The sequence below is a fragment of the Branchiostoma belcheri genome, unplaced genomic scaffold, assembly GCF_001625305.1.
Source record: "Branchiostoma belcheri isolate BF01 breed outbred unplaced genomic scaffold, Haploidv18h27 scaffold157, whole genome shotgun sequence".
Lineage (NCBI taxonomy): Eukaryota > Metazoa > Chordata > Leptocardii > Amphioxiformes > Branchiostomatidae > Branchiostoma > Branchiostoma belcheri.
In genome coordinates this window covers 482,674-499,907 of record NW_017803013.1, presented here as the reverse complement: position 1 = coordinate 499,907, position 17,234 = coordinate 482,674, and the positions used below count along the sequence as shown (strand labels likewise).

At 40.5% G+C, this 17,234-nt stretch overlaps 2 protein-coding genes across 2 annotated transcripts; one reads left to right on the top strand and one right to left on the bottom strand.

Moving 5' to 3' along the window:
• The first annotated feature begins 226 nt into the window (after positions 1-226).
• Positions 227-10,229, top strand: LOC109465727 (leucine-zipper-like transcriptional regulator 1). The gene is given in 25 exon segments (XM_019763121.1): positions 227-366; positions 783-940; positions 2,483-2,653; positions 2,778-2,840; positions 3,043-3,099; positions 3,257-3,336; positions 3,552-3,660; positions 3,788-3,871; positions 4,210-4,404; positions 4,558-4,615; positions 4,617-4,705; positions 4,887-4,941; positions 5,195-5,305; positions 5,477-5,569; positions 5,693-5,791; positions 5,929-6,091; positions 6,353-6,417; positions 7,114-7,230; positions 7,893-8,055; positions 8,192-8,321; positions 8,482-8,533; positions 8,968-9,065; positions 9,293-9,398; positions 9,658-9,738; positions 9,940-10,229. Coding segments are annotated over 23 exon segments (2,358 nt in total). The 5' UTR covers positions 227-366; positions 783-940; positions 2,483-2,495; the 3' UTR covers positions 10,072-10,229.
• Positions 10,230-10,426: 197 nt separating this feature from the next.
• On the bottom strand, positions 10,427-17,091 carry LOC109465728 (WD repeat-containing protein 46-like). Its single transcript, XM_019763122.1, has 3 exons — positions 16,673-17,091; positions 13,037-13,400; positions 10,427-12,836 (listed from the first exon to the last, which is right to left on the bottom strand). Exons 2-3 carry the CDS (start codon positions 13,355-13,357, stop codon positions 11,373-11,375), a joined length of 1,785 nt encoding a protein of 594 aa, XP_019618681.1. The 5' UTR covers positions 13,358-13,400; positions 16,673-17,091; the 3' UTR covers positions 10,427-11,372.
• Positions 17,092-17,234: the final 143 nt, after the last annotated feature.

The following is a 17,234-nucleotide window of genomic DNA, read 5'->3' as shown; positions in this document are numbered from 1 at the left end:
GCGCGGGACACAGGAAAGTGGGAGTGCACACGGGCACGGGTGGGGCGCAGCCCGCCTTTCAGCACGCAATTTTCCGGCATTTCCCCACATAAAATAGCATCTTTGCGGAAAGAAAGGTCAAAATATGTACATATGTGCACCTAATTATGATATATTGTATCAGCTATTACCTACATCGTTTTATCGGGCTCCCAACTAAGAAGAATAGCCCATAACTTACCTGTTTCAAAATGGAGAACGCAGCGTCCGCCAACACGTAATTAACATAAATCACATCTGTTTGCTTCCTCACTTGTGATTGGCGGATTGGCTACTGCCTTACTACTGTCGACCTTTTCACTTACAGATTATGCAGCTCATATGAGGGTAAGTCACAGATTTTATGACATATTCGATAAAATTACAAGTTTATGTTGTAAATCGTACTGTTAAGACTTGATAAAACGAGTTGGTCAATTCTTTTCGAAAGAAACACAGTAACAGCTCTTGATCAAACAATACATTCTTACAACAATTCACACCAATCACAGAGGGGGTTTTATAATCACGTGGACCCTGTGCATCGACAGAAAATAGCGCGAAGTGAGGCTTGCACAGACCAGGGCCTGTAACCAGAACCTAGCTACTTATTTGGCCCATGCCCATTTGAAAAATATGCAAGCTAAAATGGTTTCGTCAGAACCATATGTTTCGATTAGTTTGTCAACTTATACAGCAGTTTACGTTAGAAATGTTTTAATTGTTCAAATTGACAACATTGCAATGTTTCCCAACATATTCAGATTTTTCAGGTGTTTCCGCAGTAAAACTAGTTCCTAATTCGGAACCAGATGTGTAGTGATACATCAGTAGTTCTGTCAGCTGTTAGGCGAAGACCTTTGGCAGACCAGGTTGTGTTTATACCCAACGATCAAGGACGTCCTTATTGTCAGCAGGTGAAGTAAGGGGTCTGACATCTTTTAATACTGTGGTGTTTTGGGCTGATCAAGGACATAATGTCCTTGGGCTGATTTACCATTGCCTTACATCTTATGCTTCTTCGTATTTTCCTCCCTTAGCTTCAACATGAAGAAAAACCTTTCCCACCTCCTTGTTTTCACCACAAGGACCTTGCTTTCACCACATACTCATAATATACACGAGTATCATAATATGTACCGGAATAGCATAACTGTACATTACAGCGTTAATCTTATAGCTCAATACTAACTGTTAGTATTGTAACGTTAGATTGCTAATGAATAATGATGACAAAATACCAAATACTAGAGTTCCCCGATCTCATACCTTCGCCAAATGATGTTAATCTTTATGACTGACAAAGTTTTGATTAGATTATTCCCCCCTGATTTAAGAAATAGGAACCTAATTTTTATGAATTATATCATTTTATCATATATTCATAATCTCAACCAAAAGACAGTCTTATATATATTAACAAACAATGCATTCTAGCATTTCCTAATAAATTATTATTAATATATCATTTTATCATAATCTCAACCAAAACACAGTCTTATATTAACAAATAATGCATTCTAGCATTTTCTAATAAATTATGCATAATTGTCACATAATTATATTAAGCATCACGTAAGCTACCTACATACCAAAAATCACGACGATCCGTCAACCGGTTCTTGAGTTATCCCCTTTTGAATATTTTCAAGAATTTATCCCTGCAGTTCCAGAGCAAGCCGCTAGGGGGTCCAAACTCACGTCACTTTTTTCCCAGCACAAGAGCTACCTACCATCTAAATTTCATCACCATAGCATGTCTAGATCATGAGATATCAAAACCGGAAGTTCAGCTGCAGTACCATAACAAGCTGCTAGGGGGTCCAAAATCTAATCATTTTGAGGTCTCATCAAGACCTACCCACCTACCAAGTATCAAGACAATCCATCAAGGCCTTCTCAAGTTATCGTGTTTACAGACAGACAGACAGACAGACACACACACACACACACACATACACGAACGCCCCTGAAAACATAACCTTCTTGGCGAAGGTAATTATGACTTTAACGGACGCGTTATAACACTGTAAGTAACATTCAGATGTAACGTGTTATATTTTAATATAACGTTACATTTTGTATGTCATGTAATCCACAACATGGTCAACTAATAGCAAATCTCACATTGGCTGGTCATTGTGGTAAAAAAACCTGCCAGCTGGGCGGCATTATCAGATATTATCAATGTGTATGAGACTTATAACGTTAAGGCTACAGCTATTTTACAGGTTAACGTTACATGCTTTTAAACATAAAAATTTTTTAGATTCAATCTGAACCACTTATTATCAGTGTTGGTAACGTTAGTAACATTAAGTAAGTAGTTACATATGTACTTCGTTCATAATTGTCATGTACCAACACAGATTAACAATGGCAATGACAATTAACCTCCATGCTGAATCTTTGGAGTAACGCACAAGCTAACATAAACATTTTATTTCAACATGTTAAATCTCAGTTGAAGAGCTGTGATGGCAGGGAGTATTCCCCGCCCTGCCGTGCTGTCGGACAGTGACCATAACGGCTGTTGCTCGGATGGTGCGGAGTACATGACACTGGACTTTGGACCGTTTGAGACAGTCCATCGATGGCGCAAGCTACCCCCTTGTGATGAGTTTGTTGGAGCGCGGTCAGTATTGGATGACAATATATTTTATAGCTGTTAATGGCTTCATGTGTTATTAACTTCTTTTGTAATACTATATCTTATGTATTTATGTGTACACATCAGTATCAACATTCTTTCTTTCCAGGAGGAGCAAACACACAGTTGTTCCATACAAGGATGCTGTGTATGTGTTTGGAGGAGACAATGGGTAAAACACTACATTACTTTCTATATATTAACATTACTTGAATTCAAATACATGTATTAGATCTCATTTTCATAGGGAACGTTCCACCATGGTCATGAGAAAAAAATCATTCCAAACAAAAATTCTATATAAGATGCTATACTAATAGAAAAAGATGCATAGGTGCATCAGTTTGGTAATGTTGTTCCAATGTCTGTTTCAGGAAGAATATGCTGAATGATTTGCTGCGGTTTGATGTAAAAGACTGCTCCTGGGGAAGGTACGTGTTCATTGAGACAACGTCTATGTTACTTTTATTGGCAATATCTGACATGCTTTAATGTTCTGTGAATGTCTTCAATACATCATGTCACCTTTTATTTGATACCGGTATTGAGTGATGGTGCATTTAATAATATGTGATCACCATGTTTCAGGGCATTTACTACGGGCAGCCCTCCTCCTCCCAGATACCACCATTCTGCTGTAGTCTTTAATGGTAGCATGTTTGTATTTGGTAAGTACCGTAAGTTTGATAAATATGTTAAATTAATGAATACACAATGCCGCACGAGGTGGAAAAAGTTTGGTACCCAAGAATTCTTTTGCTTTCAAAGCACAGGAAATACTTGTTGCTGAATTCTTAATTTTTTAATAGTTGATGATGCCTGTGTTGCAACCAATTTGAGATTTTACAGCATCAACAAGCAATGTTTTTTTGTGTTACTGTAGGAGGCTACACTGGAGACATCTACTCCAACTCCAACCTGAGAAACAAGAATGATTTGTTTGAGTACAAGTTTGCCACAGGGCAGTGGGTGGAATGGCATATTGATGGCAGGTAAGGATGACAAGTCCTACTTCAGCAGGTAGTTCTATTGGTAGAAAACTACCCTTTAAAAAATGTTTTTGTCTTCTATATCATGCTGGTTTGTCATTGATGTTAATGATCTTGTTGTTATTGCCAGGTTGCCCCCTGCTCGTTCTGCCCACGGTGCCTCCATCTATGAAGGAAGTATGTGGATATTTGCTGGATATGATGGAAACACAAGGTAGATCAACATTGATAGGAAACTTGTGTCAATGTTAAAACTGCATCAGGATTTCTGGACCCATGGTCTGAATTTTTTTTACAGAAGATAGCAATGCATATATAAGCATTATTACATGTACATGTAAAGTTGAGCCAATTTTTCAAGGAGGGCGTCCATGTGTGGTTCAGGTGACTGAATGAACTACAGCTGTAATAACATTATATATGTTATGTTACCAGTATATATTTTACTTTTATAGGAGACGTTGTAAAATTGTCTATGATAACTTTTTACCATCCTACCATATGTGTTTAGCTTATGTACCACTTATTTGGGGTCCATACCCTTGTATTTAGGCTGAATGACATGTGGACTATCTCACTGACTGGAGAGACCAGACAGTGGGAGGAGGTTCACCAGCAGGGAGAGTGCCCCCCCACCTGCTGTAACTTTCCTGTAGCTGTGGCCAGGGACAGCATGTTTGTCTTCTCTGGGCAGAGTGGAGCCAAAATCACCAACAGTCTCTTTCAGTTCCACTTCAAGGAGAAGAAGTAAGTAGCACAGTATCATGTTGTTCTTCTACACTTGTATATATTGACTTGCTCATATAATGTGATCTTTTAATTTGACCTTCTTCAGAAACACCATAAGCCGTCACGATTTGGGGCTGCAAAGATCTTACAAAGTTCTGTTTTGTTCTGTAGATGGGAGCGTATCCCGACAGAGCACCTCCTTCGTGGGTGCCCCCCACCCCCACAGCGTCCGGTATGGTCACACTATGGTGGCCTTTGATCGCCACCTGTATGTATTTGGAGGGGCTGCAGACAACACTCTGCCTAATGAACTGCATTGGTAAGGCATGTCAGGAGTACTTATTGTAACACTTTACTTTTCCTTTTCCCCATCAATATTGATTTGTAAACATTGTCAGTACATAAAGAAGACAAACTGCTTGTTAAGGTATTGTCTGTGACAAATGCAGGCAGAGGACAATGTAGTAATGTGACAGACTATTATTTCTGTGATGTTTCAGTTTTGATCTGGACACCCAGACATGGGAAGTCATCCATCCAACTGCTGACAGCGAGGTAGGGCCAGCAACCCTCCATTGGCTCTTTTCACCATGACTTTTATTTTGTGTCCTCATGTCAATGGCTACATGTACACCAACCACTGACTCTGCAATCACTTCGTTGTACATAGATTACAACCTTAGTGTATTGATTATAAGTACAATCAAGGACGTTATACACAAAGTATAATGTCCTTGGTACAATATATCAAATCACAACCTAGACACAGTATCTCCAGGTTAGTTAATGTCTTCCCACCATGGCACAGGTTCCTTCAGGCAGACTGTTCCATGCTGCGGCTGTTGTTGGGGACGCCATGTTTATCTTCGGTGGAACCGTGGACAACAACATACGCAGTGGAGAGATGTACAGATTCCAGGTGCTGGTGTTTGAGTTGCCTTTAGCATGTTGATCATTTTGTTTTTAGCAGACATACCTAGTACATATATGTGTGAACATTGTTAGCTAGACCCATTCTTTCTTTTCTTAAGGACTTTCACTATTGAATAATGTTATCAGCCATGTAATACCCTACTGTAATTGGTTCCAGTTCTCAACATACCCAAAATGTACCTTGCATGAAGACTTCAGTCGTCTCCTGGAGAGCCAGCAGTTCTGTGATGTTGACTTCATTGTTGGTGAGGTAGGTGTCTATCGTTCTAACAGATTTGATGTGAAATTATTTTTAATGCGATTATCCAATATTCTTTGCAGGGTTTTCATATTTTAATGTTATGTTACAAGTGTACCTCTTCTGTATGCACAGGTAGAAGAACACATTCCTGCACACATAGCACTTGTTGCTGCTAGGTCAGAGCAACTCAACACAAAAATTGTGGAGGCCAGGGACAGGGTGCTACAAAAGGTAGAAATTTTTATCTTTTTTTCATCTCATTCCTTACTAAGTAAGACGATGGTCATCAAAACAGTTTTGTTTTAAAGATTTCTTGATACAACCAAGCATGGTCTGAGTGCCTGTGTATATTCCCCCCCTCTCTGCAGCGCCTACAGGAGGAAGGTGACGATGGCACAGCGACGAGTCAGCGTGGGGGACAGTGGTTCTGTGACAGCATGCTGGAAGTACCATTAAGGAATGCTCAGCCCAGAGCCTTCCAAATGGTCCTGCAGTTCATCTACACTGACCGCATCAAGCCTGGTGGAAGAGGTGAACTCTTTGTGTCAAGGCTCACAAGGATCGTTGCACCTTATACTTACATTGTTAATATTATCCAATCTGAAGGTGACACAGTAGGATACAAACTGTGTTGCCAATGTCTGTGAAGTCTCAGTTCAGGCAAGGACATTATACAGAACTTCTGTATAATGTCCTTGGCTCAGGAATCTTAATGCATGAGTGCTGTTGCTACTTTGATCTGTCTTGCTGGAGAATGACACTGTGAATGATGTTTCTGGCTTGATATTACAGGGCAAGATGGCTACAGTATTGATGGTGTGCTGCTAATTATGGATGTGTATGGCCTGGCCATCCAGGTATTGAACTGTTGCATGTTTGAATTGTCTTGTCATGAGCCCAGCTATCAACTTTGCTTCCTTGTAGATGCATTTCAGTCAGTTATCAATGCTCAATGAAATGAAACTTCCACCTGATCCTGTCATAATAGTTATATGTGAATGTCAAGTCATGACTATGGCTACTAAATCTCAGTAACTCATACTACTGCACATCTAATGAAGGAAGATTGCAGGTTTTGTCTGTTTCAGTGATGTTTTGACATACCAGTAAAGTACATGTACAAGGTTACAGCACAAGCAACAGTATGTTTCTCGCCAAAAATCTTGTCAGTTCTTGCCATTAGTTTTCTTTCATTGACATACTACAGAATGTAGATCTCTCCCTATCTGGTTGAGACCTGTGTATAACCCACTGCTCATGATAACTTCAGCATCCTTGACAAAGTGTTTGGACTTATGTTGCATGGATAAGATTTCATCCATTCTCCTGTTCTCCCTGTGATCTTAAATCAGCTTTCATCAGTGTTCTTACCTGGTCCAAAACTTTTCCAAAACATACAAATATTGGATGTAGAAACATCTGTCTGTAAGATGTATATTCCAGCTAGTGACACAGAAGTATAATCATCAAAGTTATGCTGCCATTGTTAGAGCAGCAGCTCTGGTAAGCCAGTAGTAAGAACACTGTCTGAGTGTGTTGTACTTCTCCATCAGTACCGCCTGGGTCGGCTGGAACAGATGTGTCGACAGTACCTGGAGGCCTCCATCAGGCTGAACAACGTGCTGGTGGCTTTACAGCATGCTGCTGAGCTGCACCTGGATCTACTCAAGGTATCCATGTCTTAGACAGACTGACAGAGCTGAAGGAGATACAGGATTAGATTGTTTTCTCTTAGTATAAAACATTGGTGATGTTTTTGTGTGATGATTGTCTACATCATATGTATTTGAAGTTCAATTGTATTGTTCCTCAGTCTATTCAGTAATAATCGTCTTGGAACTTTTAGTTGACAAGGCCACACCAATTTAATTTGTTGGTTCTCGGATTCGCCTCTTCATTTTTTTCTGATTTGCAAAAAAAAAAAAGATTCTGGTTCTGAATCAACTCAAAAATGCTCATATTTTCACACAACAGTTGAGGAAAGTCCTTTTCTTCCTAGTTGTTACAGTTTTTTCCATCTATCAATGCAGTGGTTTGATTAAAAGTTCAAAATTTATACTTTAAATTTTAACCCAGCCTTTTTTGTTGACTTCATGGCTCATATTGTAGCATTTGGGGCTATAATAGGATGCCTAGACCTGTTTTTATTTTTATTTTTTTTCGCCCTGTCGCTTCATATTTTTTCTGAAAAAATCCGAGAACCAACAAATTAAATTGGTGTGGCCCAAATGTGTATTGTATCAAGTGATGTTATACTGTCATCTACTGATTTGATTTGCCAACTGATCAGCTCTGGGAAAAAGACATTTATGTTTTTGCCTTTGTCATCTAGGAACTGTGCCTAAACTTCATTGTACGAGAGAGTCACTACAACCAGATTGTGATGAGTACAGAGTTTGAGACCGTGCCCCAGCCCCTCATGGTGGAGATCATCAGACGAAAACAGTCCCCAAACCCCATCCAACCACTGCCAGAATCCAACACTGGAGGCATGGGTAGGCATACTTTATATCTTCTATAATGGTTCAAATCTTTCTCTATTTTATAATGGTAACCATGTAATGTTCTTTGTTATTGACATTTTCCTGACTGAAATGTGACTTCCTGTAATGCATACATTTTGTCCCGCAGCCAACACCCTAGAACAGGACATAGAATGGTTTCTGAAGAGCGGGATCGGTCAGGAGTTTTGTGACATCACCCTGCTGTTAGATGGTGTCCCATTCCCAGCTCACAAGTCTATTCTGGCAGCAAGAAGCAGGTGGGATACTAAGTCAATATAATAATAAACTAGACCTCAGATATAGTTTGTTGGACCCGACTTGTGAAAAGATATATACAGTGTGCTCTACCAATCCATGCTATATTTGACTTATGTTATATATACATGTACCGTGACATGACATTTATACTTCGTACAGTTACTTTGAGGCCATGTTCCGCTCCTTCATGCCAGAAGACAGAGAGGTCACCGTAAGTAAACCCATTAATAAAGTACAAGACAGTCATGTATACTTCAAAATGGTTAATACATATTCTTTACCTCAGGGAGTTGAAAGGCATTTTGCTAATCTTAGGATTGACAGGCAAGCTTGAATGATTCATAGAATGTTAATATCAAGCTAACATATGCCCTTTTAGATAAGATGACATTTACATAAATATGACAGCTTATAGAACCAAATTCAATAAGTTGCCAATACTGTAGTGTCCTAAGTACATATACTGAATGCCAGGTAATAGGTCATCTGTGTTGGTTGGATTTACTTCCCATAAATCCAGCCAACATGGACGACATGTTACCCTGACATTCAAGTTGTAGTAAATACACAATGTCAGATACTAGTACTGTTGTGTTAGATACACAATGTATATGGTAAAAACATTTGATTCTTTATCTTGTACAGATCTCCATAGGAGAAATGATTCCCTCAACCCAAGCTTTCGAGTCACTGCTACGCTACATCTACTATGGGGACATCACCATGCCTCCTGAAGATTCTCTGTATCCTTAAGATGCTCAGAATTAAGTTATTGAAAGAATTATAGCTATCAAATTTAATAGTGAACTGTGCTCTTATGCAAAAACACTAAGATTTATGTTTGTAAGTGGATCAAAATGAAATATGATGCTGTGTGTAGACCAAAATGTATTCCTTCAGTGCTGTAAAGATGGAAATGTTTTAACTAGAAATCATGTACATCTCTGAATGCCCTTAACTATTTGCCCAGCTACCTGTTCTCAGCACCATACTTTTATGGCTTCTCCAATAACAGACTACAGGCCTATTGTAAGCACAATCTGGAGATGAATGTCTCTGTCAAGAATGTGGTCCAGGTGAGATGGATGTTTTCATTACCTGCAGTTTGTCTAGGATGGACTGCAACTGTCAGTCTTTCCTAGGAGGGCTATTTGTTTTTGTTTGCAGGGTACAGATTTTGTGTGGTACCGTTTTTCACACTTTAAAAAGACTGTCAGCTGTTGGTCCCTTTGATTATAGTACATGTATTGAAGGGAATACTATAGCTAGACGTAGAACCAATAGTCCCAGGTTTATGGACTAAGTGCTGATGTTCTGTTATGTTTGATATGTCAGATATTGGAGGCAGCTGACCGCGTGGGAGCGTCCGACATGAAACGACATGCACTGAGAATAATCGTGGAACATTTCCCAAAGGTATATCAATTTGGTTAAGTTGTTCACAAGCAAGTTAGATACTGCACTAGATGTTCACAGCCTGTTTCAGCTTATTACTTAAGTAACACAAGCCTCTGAACGACTTCTATGTAAGTAACACCTTGATGTGCATATGAGTAACCAAGCATTTTGTTCTTGTATATCGCGGCCTCCGTTACATAGCACTATTTCTCTTTCCAGGTGGCCCGACTTCCTAAGGTTCGGTCTCTGAACCGTGACTTACTCCTGGACATCCTAACTGCACTGGCTGACCACATGGGAGAGTCCCAGGCCTGCCAAGACATGGCTCACATGACTGTACAGGACTCATAATCCATATGGATTGCTATGTATATGTATATATATCATTCAAGTTTTACCAGTATGGCTTGGCCAAAGAGTAGAACAAGTCCTCGAGAGTATTGTATATTAAGTGGACTTGCAAGCTCTGTATGTACATTTTTGTATATTTAAATGCAGTTATCACGTGCACCAGAAATATTTTTAAAATTGCATGAATGCATTGTGAGTTCCTATTGGCCTACATCATTCCAGTATTGTTATTCATGTATATACATGTATAGTCTTATCACTAACATACCCAAGTACTAAACAGCGTATGACCTGTGTTTGTGTACATAATCTATCATCTCAGATCACAGCATCTTTTTTTAGCATATATTAAGTGTTAGCATTAAGCCCTACTTCAGAAACAGTGCAGTAGCGATGAAGGTAACTTGCAAATGAAAAAGTATTCTATCAGTGGATAGGAATAATGAAAACAAGAGATACGTGTGTAGAAATTTTGACAAGTCTTCATTATGTGCAATAACTTGATGCATCAATACCATTTGAGTACAATGTATTTGTACATGTATTTGTTTTAACTAAGAATAACATTAATCAAGATATCACTAACTCAAGATAACTCAGAAACATGATTAAAAGGAGCCTTGCTAGGAGGGTTCTAACTTAAAGATCCTGTCTGGAACATCTGATTCTTCCAGTCTTCTTATGAATTCTTTTGGAGCTACATTTCAACTTGTCCCTTGAACAGCAATGTCATTGAAATGAACTTCTAGTAGTTGTCTAAATATAAATAGCTACAGGCAGAAATTACATGGGAAAAGTAGCTGTGGAATAAAGTCATGCTTATGCACTTGCTGTCCTAACAACATGGTACTGATTTACAATGTATTTTATTGCCCACAGTAATATGAAATTACATGTACATGATGACTTCCAACATAATCTACATTATGTCCACTGCTAATTAAGTTTCTATATCAAGGCACAATTCTATACACATTGATTTCAATATCAAAATAAATTTAGACCAATAAACTAAGATCATAATGGTAGCTGTAGAAGTACATAAACATCTATTTATTTAGTAAATAATTATTTATTTTTAAGGTAAAAAAACAGGTTTACTTTGCTACTGTCCTCTTCTGAATAGGTACAACTTAGTACAAGGCAGTTTTTGGCATCTGTTCTAAGTTTATTGTTAACAGACAACACTACAAATTTTGCTAAATGTATGTGCTGTTATGTTGGTGCATTCCTAATTCCTAACCCAACTTTCAACAACAACAAATTCCAACCATTCTAACTTTCCATCAGTGATCAGTTTCTTAGTTGTCTTTTCTTTGAAAACGATCCAATGCTGAGCCCCACTTTTCCTTCTTTTGTTGATCTTTCTGTTTTTTCTTTCGTTGCTCTTCTTGCTCCTTCATCTTCTGTCTCACTTTCATCCTTCTCCACTCCTCCTCTACACCCTTTGTTCTCTGTACTGTCTTTAGGGACTTGCTGCGGCCCTTCTTCTTCTTGGCAGGCTCGAATTTCTTCTGAATGGCTTCCTGGTCCCTTTTCTCCACTTCCTGAGCTGTGAGCTGACTGACCTGTCCTACTCCACCTGGATCAAGTCCGATCATCTCTGGCTGGATCTTCTCCAGTAACATCTTCACTTCGTAGTCTCTGCGTTGTTTCTTCGTTTGGTACGGGTTGTTCTCAAAGGCATCAAAGTTTGCCTCACCTGCGCCAGGGATGAGAAGACTGGTGAATCCGTCTTGGTGGCCGACACCCAGCACATCCTCGTATGGACAGAACTGCAGACCACTTATATTGTTCCGCAGGCGATGGGTGAGGTAAGGTTTCTCTGCTACAGAGCTGCAGCAGTCCTTGTAGACCTCCACCACGTTTCCAAGTGCAGCTGCGACCAGCCCTGTCTGGCTGAAGGCCAGGTGTCCAGCCCCAGCAGACATGCGATACACCTGCAGCGGTTTCAAGGCACGGATGTCAAAGACTTTCATGTACCGGTCCTGCCCAGATGTGGCCATATATGTCCCTGTCTTGTCTATGGCAATGGAACGTACTGCAGTGACATGACTCAACAGTTTGGCGAGTGGTTCCTTGACGTTGGGACTCCATAGCGTAACAGTGCCATTGGCATGACCAAGGTGAACAACAGCATTCTGTGGATTTTGGGTCATGACATTCAAGCAGCCCTGCTTCGCATTGATGGCAACCAATTCTTTCCCCAGGGACACGTCCAAGTACTGCAGGAAACCAGTGGAGCTAGCTGTTGCAAGGAGGAAGTGGTAGGGGAGAAATTCCATCTTAAGAACATTGTTGAATTTCTTCAGACAGTGCAGTTCAACTCCCTGATGGTCGTAGATGTATGTCCACCTCTGCTGGGCCACAGCAAACATGGTCTCCACGTGCAGCCACTTCACATCATGCACCCCCTCCATCACGTTGATCTCACACAGAAGTTTCTTACTCATCCAGTCCAAGGCTGCCACATGACCTCTTTTGCCTGCCATGACCAGGAACCTCCCATTCCGTGTGTAGTTCATCCTGTAGGGACCAAACTGGTCCAGCTTCAGGTCAAAGTGCTTCTGTGCTGCACTGATATCCACAGCATCTGCTATGTCGGTCTGTGACAGCTGACTTGTGTCTTCATCATCTGATGGTTCCAGGTAACCATGATCTTCTCCCAGCAGCAGCTCTGCTCTGGCTGCCTGTTTAGCTGCCAGGTGGAACTTCTTCTCCATTGCTTTCCGTTCCAGCTTTGGTCCAGCAGTTTTTGCACGTATCTGAATGGGATAAGACAAATGTAAACCTACTCCATTCACCCATTGCTTCTACATGTGTATGCCACTTTACAGTTATTAAAATGAAACGTCCCTAAACAAGTTTGTTACTTTTCTCTGGTGTATGTAACACATTGAAAAAATCAATCAATCAATCGGTTAATATAACTCCAAAACGCCTACAGCACTGCAAAAACACTGACCTTAATTTTGTTCTCTTCTCCTCTAGTGTAACGTGCTAGTGTCTCTTCTTTAACAGGTGCCTCGCCCGGAAACGGGTCCTTCTCCTCGTCCGAGTCCCACGCCTCCTTCCCACGTTTTCGGTCCACATGGTCACTGTCCGGGGCAGGCGCCCTTTTCTTCCCAGATTTCTTCTTCTTACCTTCAGACTTCCTCTCCGAAGTCTTCTCATTCTCGTGTTTGTCCTTGGTAGACGCTTCAGCGCTACTGTCGTCAAAGTATCTCGGAGCCCTTTTAGTCTGTTTACCTTTGAGCTTACCAATCCTGTCCTCTTCGTCAGCCATGTTTAAAAAATTTGCGCACGTGGTTGTCGAGACAGTGTGGAAGATATGGGTAGAGGCCGCATGTAAGAAGTCACAAGCATGCAAATGAGTACATTACAAATGCATGACGCATGTCATTATCAATGGTAATACTAAAGCACCATAGGACCATAGGTACAGACATCACATGTGGTCCATCAACTGCACAACCTCTGATGAACCTCCTTACGCATACCTGTTCATCCTAGCCTTTTCCCATTCATCCTTACGCATACCTGTTCATCCCAGCATTTTCCTATTCATCCTTACCCATACCCGTTCATCCCACCATTTTCTATTCATCCTTACGCATACCCGTTCATCCCAGCATTTTCCCATTCATCCTTACGCATACCTGTTCATCCTAGCATTTTCCTATTCATCCTTACGCATACCTGTTCATCCTAGCATTTTCCTATTAATCCTTACCCATACCCGTTCATCCCACCCTTTTTCTATTAATCCTTACCCATACCCGTTCATCCCAGCATTTTCCTATTAATCCTTACCCATACCCGTTCATCCCAGCATTTTCCTATTCATCCTTACGCATACCTGTTCTTTCTAGCATTTTCCCATTCATCCTTACCCATACCTGTTCATCCTAGCATTTTCCTATTCATCCTTACGCATACCTGTTCATCCCAGCATTTTCCCATTCATGCTTACGCATACCTGTTCATCCTAGCATTTTCCTATTAATCCTTACCCATACCCGTTCATCCCAGCATTTTCCTATTCATCCTTACGCATACCCGTTCATCCTAGAAATTTCCTATTCATCCTTACGCATACCTGTTCATCCCAGCATTTTCCAATTCATCTTTACATATCCCCGTTCATTCTAGCCTTTTTTGCATTGATCCTAACGAATACCTGTTCATCCTAGCATTTTCCCATTCATCCTTACATGTCCCCGTTCATCCTTGTATTTTCCTATTAATCGTTACATATCCCCGTTCATCCTAGCCTTTTCCTATTCATCCTTACATGTCCCCGTTCATCCTAGCATTTTCCTATTAATCCTTACATGTCCCCGTTCATCCTAGCCTTTTCCTATTAATACTTAAGAGCCGATGTCTGTAAAAACCAAGCAACTCAGAAAAAAAGTGGCCAAACTCAAAAATCAGATTTTCTCAAACTTTGTGTGGTGGTAGGGCCTTGACCCAAACTTACAAAAATGGGTAAGTTTTGGTTCGCTGGTTGGTTAAGTCTTGCCCAAAATGGACCATCTTTTACCTTCTGTATCTGACAGAAAGTAACACATATCTCATTGCTTCTAACATATTCTATTATCCATATTGTAACTAAGAAAATGATATGAAGTTTTGCTCGAAATGTTTTTGTGGTGAGCTGTAGCAGGCGTTTAAAAATGGCGTGTTTTTGTATGGCAACCATCAACCAGCGAACCAAAACTTACCCATTTTTGTAAGTTTGGGTCAAGGCCCTACCACCACACAAAGTTTGAGTAAATCTGATTTTTTGAGTTTGGCCACTTTTTGTCTGAGTTGCTTGGTTTTTACAGACATCGGCTCTTAAGTATTAATAGGAAAAGGCTAGGATGAACGGGGACATGTAAGGATTAATAGGAAAATGCTAGGATGAACGGGGACATGTAAGGATGAATGGGAAAATGCTAGGATGAACGGGTATGCGTAAGGATTAATAGGAAAAGGCTAGGATGGACGGGGATGTGTAAGGATTAATAGGAAAATACAAGGATGAACGGGGACATGTAAGGATGAATGGGAAAATGCTAGGATGAACAGGTATTCGTTAGGATCAATGCAAAAAAGGCTAGAATGAACGGGGATATGTAAAGATGAATTGGAAAATGCTGGGATGAGGTATGTGTAAGGATGAATAGGAAAATGCTAGGATGAACAGGTATGCGTAAGAATGAATGGGAAAATACTAGGATGAACAGGTATGCGTAAGGATGAATAGGAAAATGCTGGGATGAACGGGTATGGGTAAGGATTAATAGGAAAATGCTAGGATGAACAGGTATGCGTAAGGATGAATGGAAAAATGCTGGGATGAACAGGTATGCGTAAGGATGAATAGGAAAATGCTAGGATGAACAGGTATGGGTAAGGATGAATGGGAAAATGCTAGGATGAACTGGTATGCGTGAGGATGAATGGGAAAATGCTGGGATGAACAGGTATGCGTAAGGATGAATAGGAAAAGGCTAGGATGAACGGGGATATGTAAGGATTAATAGGAAAATACAAGGATGAACGGGGACATGTAAGGATGAATGGGAAAATGCTAGGATGAACAGGTATGCGTAAGGATCAATGCAAAAAAGGCTAGAATGAACGGGGATATGTAAAGATGAATAGGAAAATGCTGGGATGAACAGGTATGCGTAAGGATGAATGGGAAAATGCTGGGATGAACGGGTATGCGTAAGGATGAATAGGAAAATGCTGGGATGAACGGGTATGATGTAAAGATGAATGGGAAAATGCTGGGATGAACAGGTATGCGTAAGGATGAATGGGAAATGCTGGGATGAACGGGTATGCGTAAGGATGAATAGGAAAATGGTAGGATGAACGGGTATGGGTGAGGATGAATAGGAAAATGCTAGGATGAACAGGTATGCGTAAGGATGAATAGGAAAATGCTGGGATGAACGGGTATGGGTAAGGATGAATAGGAAAATGCTGGAATGAACAGGTATGGGTAAGGATGAATAGGAAAATGCTGGGATGAACGGGTATGGGTAAGGATTAATAGGAAAATGCTAGGATGAACAGGTATGCGTGAGGATGAATAGGAAAATGCTGGGATGAACAGGTATGCGTAAGGATGAATAGGAAAATGCTGGGATGAACAGGTATGCGTAAGGATGAATAGGAAAATGGTAGGATGAACGGGTATGGGTGAGGATGAATAGGAAAATGCTGGGATGAACAGGTATGCGTAAGGATGAATAGGAAAATGCTAGGATGAACAGGTATGGGTAAGGATCAATAGGAAAATGCTGGGATGAACGGGTATGGGTAAGGATGAATAGGAAAATGGTGGGATGAACAGGTATGGGTAAGGATGAATAGGAAAATGCTGGGATGAACAGGTATGCGTAAGGATGAATGGGAAAATGCTGGGATGAACAGGTATGCGTAAGGAGTTTCTTCAGAGGTTGTGCAGTTGATGGACCACATGTGATGTCTGTACCTATGGTCCTATGGTACTACTGTATTACCATTGATAATGACATGCGTCATGCATATGTAATGTACTCATTTGCATGCTTGTGACTTCTTACATGCGGCCTCTACCGAGATATGACTGTCTTACCCGGTAACTGTTGGGAGCACAGAGAGGTTACGAAATTCCACCAGAAGGTCGTTAATACCTGCGTTTCATCAAAATCATTTAGCGACCCAATAAACGCACAGAATCTATACAAAGTTGGAGAAGAGTTCGCACCCGCTATTCGCAAATTATCCCAGCTGTCTGAACTCTGACCTAAATAGGGTTTCCTACCAATGTTCTATTATAAGACGCTCGCCCACGCCTCCCCTCATTAATGATTTTGCCCCATTACCACCACCGATGTACCATTTAACTTTTGCCATAGTTGATAAAAAGGCATATCTCATGATTAACAGTCCAAGAGCTACAGCTGATGCCCAAAACGTTACTCTTTATGTTATCATCACTGAACTCCTGTGCGATACAAGTCATGAAATCAGTCCGCGAAAACCGAACACTAGCGCTAATAAAGTTCTAATATTCAGCCACATGTCTTTTGCAGAGTGATCGTGGATTATATTATAGCACATTAATATGCACAAAATATTTAAAATGGGTCAACAGATTAGATAGAGTGTAACATTCAGAT

What these genes read in the sequence shown, in the direction of transcription:
- LOC109465728 (XM_019763122.1), bottom strand. Translation starts at nt 13,357, where the DNA reads ATGGCTGACGAAGAGGACAGGATTGGTAAGCTCAAAGGTAAACAGACT. An exon ending in GAGAAGAGAACAAAATTAAG is followed by an intron (nt 12,837 to 13,036) that starts GTCAGTGTTTTT and finishes TATCCCATTCAG; the next exon opens with ATACGTGCAAAAACTGCTGG.